The 12,395-nt window shown below is 36.8% G+C and overlaps 1 protein-coding gene across 1 annotated transcript; it reads left to right on the top strand.

The window, feature by feature from the left end:
- The first annotated feature begins 11 nt into the window (after window positions 1-11).
- On the top strand, window positions 12-10,536 carry rps6kb1b (ribosomal protein S6 kinase b, polypeptide 1b). The gene is made up of 15 exons (XM_079886103.1): window positions 12-211; window positions 889-935; window positions 1,132-1,252; window positions 2,752-2,820; window positions 2,900-3,047; window positions 3,370-3,427; window positions 3,580-3,680; window positions 3,778-3,868; window positions 4,018-4,108; window positions 7,959-8,066; window positions 8,171-8,233; window positions 8,749-8,826; window positions 8,921-9,028; window positions 9,455-9,567; window positions 9,654-10,536. Exons 1-15 carry the CDS (start codon window positions 143-145, stop codon window positions 9,898-9,900), a joined length of 1,512 nt encoding a protein of 503 aa, XP_079742229.1. The 5' UTR covers window positions 12-142; the 3' UTR covers window positions 9,901-10,536.
- Window positions 10,537-12,395: the final 1,859 nt, after the last annotated feature.

Raw genomic sequence — 12,395 nt, forward strand, 5'->3', positions numbered from 1 at the left:
CGCATTCCTCCGCGCGGGGGTGTCGTCAGTCAGTCAGTTTGCGCGTCCATGCCGGTCATGGCGACTGTGCGTTCATGTCCATGAGGCGGGAAGCGCGAGCTCCTCACGCGGTGTGAAGTGATACCAGACGGCGAAATCAACGATGGCTGGCGTTTTCGACATCGATCTGGACCAGCCGGAGGAAAATGTCTCCGATGATGAGCTGGAGGAGGTAACGGCCGGCCGGTTTTGAAGTAAACGGCACGCGGGAGTGTCTTCCACCCCGAGCAGTGTGTGCAGGCCTGAGGCCCGAGGAATACGCGTCAGGCTGCTTTATGTTATGCTAACAGGCTAACACGATTAACGTACAGTGTGTTTTGTGTACTGAACAACTTTGACATTCTGCATGTCATCACATGTGTCAGAGATATCGGAGTTTTACTATCCGAAATGTGTCTTATATGCACTAGTCGAAGATAGGAGCTGGAGATAATAGGGTTGTATTTAAACTTACTACTTGACAGTACAGTGTACAGTTAAGGCCATTTAAAGGGCTGGACGTACGTGTTGCCTTTCACATAGGATGTTGCAGTGCAGCACACCTTAGATATATTTATTTTTTGCATGCATATCGCTTTAAATCGTTTACTGACTTTAATAAGTCTTGTTATATTTACTAGGATCAGTCAATTAGGAGTTGCAACGCCATAGATGGTGCTTGTCACCTTTTGGGATCTCTGGGAATAGTATTGCGAAATCTGATCCCTTACACTTTCATGTTCAGACTAGAAGTGCTGCCAACTGTACAACTCTTCGTGTACTGATCATATCCCACCCAACATAACGCTGTTCACCATTGCAGTGAATTGAGCTTTTATTGATCATGCATTTAATGCTTCTCTTCTGCAGGCTCAGATCAATGACCTTATAATGGATCAGTGCAGTGGCTTTGAATTGTGAGTATATGTAGTGGTTGCAATTGAAATTTAGAATTTTTTTATATTTAAACTGAAGTTATTAAACTAAGTTGCAGATTGATAGATTCTAAAAAAAGATTACACTTGCAAAAAAACAACAACATCATCAATATTCTAATGCTGATGATTGGAATAATGCACATTGTCATTTGTCATTTTTGGTTTGTTCTTTTAGTAACATGGACGACTGTGAGAAGATTGAGATATCGGAGGACAATGTGAACCAAGGCACTGAGAACATCCGTCCAGAGTGCTTCGAGCTTCTCCGTGTGTTGGGGAAAGGTGGTTATGGAAAGGTATTTTTTTTAATTAAACGGTTATTATATACCAACTAAAACTATTAAAAGCTCTTTTGTTAATTGAAATAAAATACAGTAGAGGTAAATTAAAGGGTTAATTCACCCCAAAATGAAAATTCTGTCATTAATACTCACCCTCATGTCGTTCTAAACCCGTAAGACCTTCGTTCATCTTCAGAACACAAATTAAGATATTTTTTGATGAATCTGAGAGCTTTCTGACCCCCCCAGACTGCAATGTTATTACCACTTTCAAGGCCCAGAAAGGTAGTAAATACTAGGGCTGAACGATACATCGAATTTTCATTGTGATATGAACTTGCGCGATGAACACATCGCAACCGACAACCTGACACGATGAATAATGCCTGGTTCAGATTACAAGATTTTTGTGTCTGTTACGATAGTCACGGTGTCAGATTACACGATTTTGACTCCTAAAATCTTGTCGTGTCGTGGACAAGAAACATGTCAGACTACACGTTGCTTTCCGACCAGTCATCGCGTGCCGTCACACGCACACATTCACTCACGCACTCACACACACACACACTCACTGTCCTCGCTCACTCACTCACTCACGCACACACACACACACTCGTCTCGCTTACTGGCGCACACACACTCTCGCTCATACTCACTCACTCTTGACGGAACCCGTCGTGGAGGACCGTTAAAAAATTAAACATGCTAGTCGTGATGTCGTGAAGCATCGCAGACGTGGTGTCGGTTGTCGTCCACTATGACACACTATACGGGATGAAACGATCGAATCTTGCGTCCCGACTCCCGTTGTTTTTACGAATCCCCACAACACCCTACATCAAACGGATCGCGCTAAAATCGTGTAATCTGAACCAGGCAGGTAATAAACGTTTGACCTATCACGCAAAGAACCTATTAAAGCACTAAGACATGGGAACAGTATAGCTAACATACACATTTGAATATTTATCGCAAGTCATATCGTCATCGCAATATTAAACAATGTTGTCGCACATCGCAGCTTTTCCTCATATCGTGCAGCCCTAGTAAATACATCGTTAAAATAGTCCATGTTACTACAGTGGTTCAACCTTAAACTCTTAGAAAGCTCTCAGATTGCATCAAAAATATCTTTATTTGTGTTCCGAAGATGAACGAAGGTTCATGAGGGTGACAAAATGACATGAGGGTGAGTAATTAATGACAGAATTGTCATTTTTGGGTGAACTAAGCCTTTAACCAAACATTTGAGATGTTGCCTGAAAATAAGTTTGTGGAAGCAAAAAAATAAAAATAAAACTGGAGATAAAAAATAAAACTGAAATTAAAATAAATTGAACCTAAATATTAAAATTTAAAAAGAACGAAACCTAATAAAAAGACCAAAGCACATTACAAAAATACTAATAATTAAACTAAATAAAATGAAATTAAATATTAATAAAATATTATACAGGATACTAAAATAACACAATTTGATCTTTTTCTGTTTTTTTATTTATTTTTTATAGGTTTTCCAGGTTCGGAAAGTATCCGGTGCAGAATCGGGAAAAATCTTTGCAATGAAAGTCTTAAAAAAGGTTAAGCAAATTCCTTTCATTTGAATGCAATAGTTAACATTTGTCGCAATGTCTCAGTGTCACCTTATTCTTATTGTAGGCTATGATTGTACGCAATGCCAAGGACACAGCGCATACGAAAGCAGAGCGGAACATCTTAGAGGAAGTCAAACATCCTTTCATCGTTGATCTAATCTATGCCTTTCAGACGGGCGGCAAGCTTTACCTCATCCTTGAATACCTAAGTGGTTCGTGAATCAAGAACAACCTTTGTTTCTTGGAGATAGAAAACTTCTCATTCCTTCCACTCCCCTCCTGTTGCTGTGGAGTTGCTAAAGAATATATTCTGCCATTGGTGGCATTCCTCCTTTGAATGTCTTTTTGTTTTAGTTTTTTTTTGCATAGAGAGAATTTATTATTTAAATTTGTTTGCTAATGTTAAAGTAAAACAGTACTTTTGCAGTGCGATCTTGTTTTGAAATCTAATGTGGTAAAGCTTTACTATCAGTCCATCTCTGTGTTTGCTCTTAAAACTGATGTTTGTGCTAAAACCATTTTTTTCTTTTGCAGGTGGGGAGCTTTTTATGCAGCTTGAGCGAGAAGGGATTTTCATGGAGGACACAGCCTGGTAAGAGAGGCCGATTGGTTTGTTCGTTTTATTTTTTTAAACAGTTTTCTAGGACACATGAACACAGACACATGAATTCAGTAAGCCTTAAAATCAACGTGATGAGATGAACAAAGATTATCATAATGATGCTCAGGGCTTTTTACATGCAGCTTTTACTTGGCTGAAATCTCTATGGCTCTCGGACATCTGCATCAGAAAGGCATCATCTACAGAGATCTCAAACCTGAGAACATCATGCTCAATAACCAAGGTCTGAGTGCTTCATTTTATAATTAAGAAAGGAGTAAATTGACAATGGAAGTAAAAAAATGTTTCATTTTAATAATCTGTTTTCTGTCTTATCACAGGACATGTAAAACTGACTGATTTCGGGCTGTGTAAGGAGTCGATTCATGACGGCACGGTGACCCACACTTTCTGCGGCACTATTGAGTACATGTGAGAGACGTTTAAAGAAGTCCTTAACATTCTTGTAATGTCTGAGTTGCTAATTTCCTGTTTTTCAAATGTCTCTTCATTGCCTGACATGCCCGTGTGACATGCATTTAGATGAATTCTACAGTAGCGTGAGAATTCCTTTATTTCAGGGCTCCAGAGATCCTCATGAGAAGCGGACACAATCGGGCTGTCGACTGGTGGAGTCTGGGGGCTTTGATGTACGACATGTTAACAGGAGCAGTGAGTATATGGTTCTTGTGAATGTGTGTTAGTGCAGTGCACTTGTTTTTCATATTTGCATTCTGGCATTACACAGTACACTATGTATCTTTTGGCCTTCTAGTAGTTAAAAAACAAAACTGTTTTGGTTGTTCTGTGATTGTGCAAATGAATGTAGTTCTTTCACATAACTAAAAAAGAAAAGAAAAGATTATCTTACTACTCATAAAATATTCACTACTAGGCCTATGGAAGTAAAATAATGTCAAATGTTTTTGAAACAAAAAGCCTGTTGAATTGCACTACTTGAAAAAAAATAGGCGTTGTATTAACCATGCTAGCATTTTAATGCATTGTATTTTTAGGGCTTGCATTTTTATTAGCTGAAATTCAACATGGTTGAATATTTAAGCTGTGAATATTTCAATTAAAAACATTTCAAACACATTTTCATTATTAAAAATTCAATAATCCATATTCACCTTTCATATTTCACTTCCAAAATATTTAAACTGTTTAAAAATACAACCTATAATATTCAACAGGCAATTTTCGGTCCATTTTATTTCGCTTTGCAAATTCGCTTCCACAAATTCAGTGGTTCAAATTCGACAGTAAATTCAACAGAACTGCAGGAAAAGCAATAGATTACCGAGATACTCTCCATATGCTGTTAGTCGACCTCACCAGCAGGAGGTGCAAAAGCGCGTGTTGTTGACAAAGACCAGCAACAGTTAGAGCAAGCCATTCATTCATAAAACTCATTTAACAGCAATGCAAGTGTATTTGTGATTATTATGACGGCGGTTTTATGTTAAATTCAGTGTCTTCACGGTTACTTTCCCTGTGTAGCCTACAAGCATCTTTCTCTACCGTGAACAAGATTATAATGTTATTCCCCGATGCGGATATACAGATCCAATATTACATTTTTGAGGTTGACATATATTTCTCTTGGTTGTTTAGTTGCCTTAACTTTATATTGTGGCGATGTGCTGCATGCAGGCTATTAGGGTTTCCCTCAATACTTAAGGATTCCCCAGCTGGACATATAAAACGCTTAACGTATAGCTTAATGGACTAATTACAGTGATATAAAAGACCAAACTCGCAGGCAAGCAGATTGACTCAGAATAACGCGCAAAGTTTAATGCTGAGCGTTTCCCAGTGATAGACTGGCATAAAGTTGGCTTGACGTTGGACATTCGCACATTTAGGGACGGTCTCTAAAGTGTATACGACTTTGGTATACACGTTTCTAACTTCAATAGCATTTGAATAGAACGACTTACAGTCATAAAACCAAATGTAAAGTGTTCATGTAGTGTCAGGCATAATGCGCACCCTTTGGATTTTTTATATTTATTCAAATAAATTAAAGTTTGCTATTGAAGTTAGAAACGTTTATGCCAATGTTTTATGCAACTTTTGAGACGGTCCCTAAATGTGCGAATGTCCAATGTCAAGGCAATTTTACATTTATTAGGCTACATTTAGTCATTTATTTAGCAGACGCTGTTATCCAAAGCGATTTACAGTTAAACTAACAATAGGAGGACAACAATATGCAAGTGCTATGACTCTTCCCAGTTTAAGCTAATGCAATACACGTAGGCATAGCCAACTATAGCCTACTACTCTCTCTCTCTCTCTCTCTCTCTCTCTCTCTTTTTATATATATATATATATATATATATATATATATACTGTAGAGAGAGAGAGAGAGAGAGAGAGAGAGAGAAAAGAGAAGAGAAAGTGTTAGTATTGATCAAGTGTTGATTTTGTGCCAGTATATCACGAAACGCATGAAACTTTGCGCGTTACGTTCATATTCTTAGTCCATCGAGCCTATATAGTAGCCTACAACCTACATCCCCAATAAGGTGCGAGTTTGGTCTTTTATATCTCTGTATTAGTCCATAAACTACGTTAAGCGTTTTGTCCCGACAGAAGGGGAATCCTTGAGTATGAGGTATTGAGGGAAACCGATTATAATCCTGTTCATGTAGAAAAGACATGTAGGCTACACAGGGAAAGTAACAATGAAGTTATTGAATGAAACATAAACACAGCTTTTGTGTCTTTATCATCTTTTCCGCATATATACTGACAACTGATAATGATTTTCATTATGAATGAATGGCTTGCTCTAACTGTTGCTAGTCTTCGTCAACAACACGCGCTTTTGCACCTCCTGCTGGTGAGGTTGACTAACAGCAGATGGAGAGTATCTCGGTAATCTACTGCTTTTCCTGCAGTTCCGTTGAATTTACTGTCGAATTTGAACCACTGAATTTGTGGAAGCGAATTTGCAAAGCGAAATAAAACGGACCGAAAATTGCCTGTTGAATATTATAGGTTGTATTTTTAAACAGTTTGAATATTTTGGAAGTGAAATATGAAAGGTGAATATGGATTATTGAATTTTTAATAATGAAAATGTGTTTGAAATGTTTTTAATTGAAATATTCACAGCTTAAATATTCAACCATGTTGAATTTCAGCCCATAAAAATGCAAGCCCTAAAAATACAATGCATGAAAATGCAAGCATGGTTAATGCAGTGCCTATTTTTTTTCAAGTAGTGCAATTCAACAGGCTTTTTGTTTCAAAAACATTTGACATTATTTTACTTCCATATAGGCCTAAGAGATAAAAACCAGTTTAGATGGAAAGAATCTCAAGCTGACTAACTGAAGACATTACTGTAGCTTTACACAGTACTTCCTTGAAAATAAATTCCAGCACAACGGTAAAGCAACCATAATGAAATGAGCATTCACAATAGTTAATGCTTTACAATGAAATCTGTTAGAATTTATCTCTTCAAGAAAATGCCTTACTCACTTGTTGAGTAATAAAAACGCATCCCTCAGTTCTCGCCATTACCGAAAAGCAAAGCCAATGTTGATTCTCGTTTTATTAATTTTTGTCGCAATCTCTTTTTACCAGCAGATTCTCCTCTGTTCGGCGTTTGTTTTAAAACGTGTGATTCCCCGGAGGTTCGAGATTTAGCTGCTCCATGTCGACCTTTCTCGCTCGTTTAGACAACTATGCCACTTCATCATACACACGTCAAAGTAGCCGGAGCAACTTTTCTCTATTTACAGATATGAGGAGACACGCACGGACAAGTGACGAATGTACACAATTTCCCATGAAATCCTGAGTGTCCTGTATATATAAATATAAACATTAATAATAGGCTTACCATAGTGAATCAGGGTAAGAAAAATAAAACTTTACGAAGTATACCTTTAAGTGTGATTAGTTGACTAGTTATTTAGGCAACGCACCAGTGAATCCGCTAGGGGGGCACAAGCGTTGCTAGGGGATCAGTGAATTATTATTATTATTATTATTATTATTATTATGTATTTGTTTTACAAAATATATTTTTAGGCTGTCAAAGTTAATGTGCTTTTAAGATATTAATGAAATATGTTAACAATTAATTCACAAAATGTAATTATATGTAATTCTGGTTTCTAAAGGTAATACATTGTGATTTTATTTTATTTTTTTAAATGTCTTTTTCTCAATTTGTCCTTTTACTAAATATTTAGATAATATTTTTGTTGTTAAAAATCTTTGAAGAAACAAGTATTAATTTCACATACACTGTCAAATAAATTCAAAGTAAATATTTTCAAACAGTTTTAGTAAAATGACAAGTAAAAGCCAGTTATCTAATGTTCAGACCAAAAATTTGATTGTTTAATATTTTTATATTTATCAGCGGGGTTCCTTACAATGTGATCATTGTATCTGTAAAAGTTTGAAAACCCTAGATCTAGTCTGAGTTTTTGATCATCCCTACTTTAAATGGATGTGGATTTCCTTTTGATGTGGATGTGTTTTGCCTTTCTAGCCCCCTTTCACAGGAGAGAACCGGAAGAAAACCATTGACAAAATTCTTAAATGCAAACTGAACCTCCCACCCTACCTCACACAAGAAGCCAGGGATCTTCTCAAAAGGGTTGGCTAACATTTTTTTTATTTTCAGTTGAATTTTTTTTCTTCTTCATTTATTTCATTTTTTTTTCTCCCATTTTTGTAATAATTTGTTCAATTTGTGTTCAGCTACTGAAAAGAAGTGCCTCATCTCGGCTTGGGGCTGGACCTGGAGATGCAACAGAAGTACAGGTCTGTTTACAGCTCTTATATTTAGCAATATCAATATTAAATTCAACATGAAATCTTTGCCCTTTAAAGCCTGACATATGAAATAATGTACACCATGTTTGACAGCAACTGGGAAAAAACTCAAAACACAAACTATATGTATATAAATGATACATACACTCATTTAGTATGATATAGGAGAATATGGGGTTAACACTTGAGAAAAAGCCTCAATTTTATTCAGAGGCTCAAACTGTGCAAACAGCCATCTGTAGCAGTTGCATTAATTTTCATGACAGTGTTTTAATTAAAATATTTGTATTACTGACATGACGGACACGCCCCGCCCCCTGAATACCAGAGTAGTCGTTTTTGAGGCCTATCAGTACTCAAAAAAAAAAACCCAATCCCTATTTTTTGGGCAAAGTTTTGATCATGTTGATAATTTAGAGGCCTCAGAAATTTGCATATCAAATATGATTCGGTAGGATTTTTTTAGGTTTTTTTAAAAAATTTTGCTTCAATTTGTCTCCTAGACTCATCCCTTCTTCCGACATGTTAATTGGGACGACCTTCTCGCGCGTAAAGTAGAACCACCATTCAAGCCTTTCTTGGTAACTATTGCCACTTTTTGTGTTGCTTTCTAGCATCTTAAGGGTTAATTGAGTATATATATGAATTACATAAAATGTTGACTCATTTCGACAGCAATCTGCTGAGGATGTGAGCCAGTTTGATTCAAAGTTCACCAGCCAGACTCCTGTTGACAGTCCTGATGACTCCACACTGAGTGAAAGTGCAAATCAGGTCTTTTTGGTAAGGCAGATAATCATGATTTTATTGTCCTGTATGGAAGCTTGTTTCTGCCACAGAATGAAAAAGGGTAATTGCGACTTTATCACAATAGACTTTTTTTTTACCCACAATTGCTTTTATATTCTTTATAAGTTATAAACTGTATTTAGGAGTTCGCAATGTTTCTGCCACAGAATAAAATGTTTGTGACTCTTTATCTTGCAATTGGTAGTTTGCATTTGTAAATCTCTGATTTAAGGAAATTCTGAGTTTATAGCTGACAATTCCGAGTGTTTTTTTGTCTTTCTCAGAATTGCGAAAATTGTGGGATAAAAAGTCGTTATTACCTTTTGCTTTTATTCAGTGGCGGAAATAAGCTTCCTTAGTCTTCTTGGTCTGTTTTGAAAAAAATTCTGTGCATTTCTTACCTGCTTTTAAATCTTACAGGGTTTTACCTATGTAGCTCCATCTGTGTTGGAAAATTTAAAGGAAAAGTTCTCTTTTGAGCCAAAAATTCGTTCACCTCGCCGTTTTTTGGGAAGCCCTCGAACGCCTCTCAGGTAATCAGACTTTTTTTGGCTTACAAATGTAACATTTAAAAAAAAAATCGACTTAAATTTGAACCTCGCTGTCTTTCGTCTTTCAGCCCTATTAAGTTCTCAGGAGATTGTTGGCCACGAGGTCCCACCTTGCCCGAACCCTCCTCCCTCCAGTCCCCAACAGAGCTCGCTATGGAGGTGTCCACTATGGATCAGATGGATGTCCAGGCTAGTGCCGAGGCCACCGCCCCTCTTCCCATCAGGCAACCCACTGGTTCCAACGCGGGCCAGTTTAAGCAGCAGGCCTACCCAGTCATCTCCAAAAGGCCAGAGCATCTACGTATGAACCTATGACCATTAGTTCAACTTAGAGTTTTCCTTTGCTTTCTCTATTTCTTTTATATGGACACTTGGGGAGAAAAAAGGTCCCCACCATCACTTCCATCTGCTATGTACTGTCCTTCACATCTGATGAGCATGTGTCTTTCACTGAGTTTGAGAAACTGCCACAGTTTCTCGCATCCCAAAAACAAAGAACTCATACTTAGATGATTCCTGGCATTACATATCAAATGGATTATCAGGATTGGGCCTTCTTTTGGATTATCGATATTTTTTTTTTTTTACATGATTTTACCATAAAAGGAACACACACACACAAAAAAACAATCACAAAAAAAGACACTATTTGCAAATGTGCAGATAAGTAGATGGTCCCATCAAGATGATCAAGTGATGTTGAGGAATTGCTTCCAATGGGATGCTTTAAGTTTTTACAGTATTTCCAAGGAAAGTTGAATTGCTTTCCAGCTGTTAATGAATTGTACAAATCATTGTGGATTGCAAACTGAGATGCATTTGTGGGAGTTTCACCCAGTCGAGGTTCGCAACCTGACTCTGAAGTCTTATACATTTTTAAATGAGTGTATCCCACAGTGCTTTATAGATGATGGATTAATACACGAGCCTCAATAAAAACAAATACATTGACTTTTGTAACTTTATTACATGATGAGATGTCAAATTAGTTGAACTGGAGAGTTTGTAAAATCTCTGCAGCCGCCAACAGTGGTAATGATGTGCAGTACAAGATCGTGCATTTCAGAATGTTGGGCGATACGTTTTTTTTTTTTTCTTATGCTCAGCAAGGCTGCATTTATACAGTAAAAACTGTAATATTGTGAAATATTACAATTTAAAATAACTTTTCTATTTCAATGTTTTAATTTATTTCTGTGATGGTGGCTGAATTTTCAGCATCATTAATCCAGTCTTCACTGTCACATGATCCTTGAGAAATCATGCTGACTTGCTGCTCAAGAAACATTTATTACCAATGTTGAACAATAGAAAGTTAAAAAAAGGTTACACTTTATTTTAAGGTGACGTTGCGTTACATTGTACTTAAAGGGGTGGTTTATTATGATTTCACTTTTCTAACTTTAGTTAGTGTGTAATGTTGCTGTTTGAGCATAAACAGCATCTGCAAAGTTACAACGCTCAAAGTTCAATGCAAATGAAGATATTTGCTTTTAAAGAAATCGTTTTTTAAGGTCCTACAAGAAACGGCTGGTAGGACGACATTCCTCCCGGGTTAGTGACATGAGCACATTTGTAAGCTGTCGCATCCGTCTTTTCACATGGAATACAGTACGTAACACAAATGCAATAGCATGTCACTCTAGGCATCTTACAACAGTTCCCACACTAGCGATTTATAGATTATCATGACAGAATATGCTAATCAAAGACTTGAAGATAGTTCACTCCACATCAGCTACATAAATTCATCAACTAACCATTCAGAAACGTCCTGTTGCATTCTAGGTTACTCCAGTTTAAACACACATTTCAGAAACGTTTTTTTACTCGATTCGGAAACAATTCGGAAACATTAATGCATCAGTTATCATGAACTAACAATGCAAATGCTTTAACCTAGATGAATAAATTATTTTAATAAATGTATATAATATAGTGGTTAAATGCATTCTGAACGAACATGAACAATAATACAAAAAATTGTTATAAAAAAAACATTAACCTAGATTCATGTAAAAATTTTCATTATTAGTTCATAATGCCTAATGAGTTTATTGTACAGTGTTACAGAAGTTTATATAAAAAGGTTTTGTACATCAGTGGTTCTTAACCCTTTTGACTTCAAGGCTCCCATTGTCCATAACAATTTTCATCCTCATGACTTTTCCAGTTTTTCATGATTAATTAGCTAAGCATTTAAAAAAAAAATACTTTACAGATTATTTGCACCTAATAAAATATTTTAGAGCTTGGCAAACTAAAAAAAATTTTAATATCAAATTCCCTGGGAGATTTAGCCTGGGAAAACCCAGGCGAACTTACGGCATATTTAGATTTGCTCTGCAAGTCAGTCTGGCCAAGAGCCCATTCAAGCCCATTTCCAATCTTTCCAAATCTTGGCACCAATCACAAACGTTGAGGCGGGCTTTACACGATGACGATCGCTCTGATTGGTTTTAGGTCTATCCAATTGCGCCCAGAGGCATTTGAGCGACGTCCGTTGGTGACGCCCCTTTGGAAATGGGATGTGAATGAAGCTTCCCCAGACCCACTCTCAGTTACGACTGAGAAGGTTCTGGTGTCAACCAGGCTATGGGAGATTATTAATTTACGTGACTTTTCCATGTCTACAAATCTCACTTTTCTCGTATCCAGGTTTTCCAAGACCTTAGGAATCTTGTTTCTTGATAGAAAATACTTAAGGGGGTGAATTAAAATATGAAATCTCTTTATTTTTAGTTGTTTTAATGCCTGTTTTGTCTTATTTGAAATAGTTTTAAGTCATCTTGATTCTTCACTCTTAAAAA

The sequence above is a fragment of the Squalius cephalus genome (assembly GCF_949319135.1).
Source record: "Squalius cephalus genome assembly, chromosome: 11".
Classification (NCBI taxonomy): domain Eukaryota; kingdom Metazoa; phylum Chordata; class Actinopteri; order Cypriniformes; family Leuciscidae; genus Squalius; species Squalius cephalus.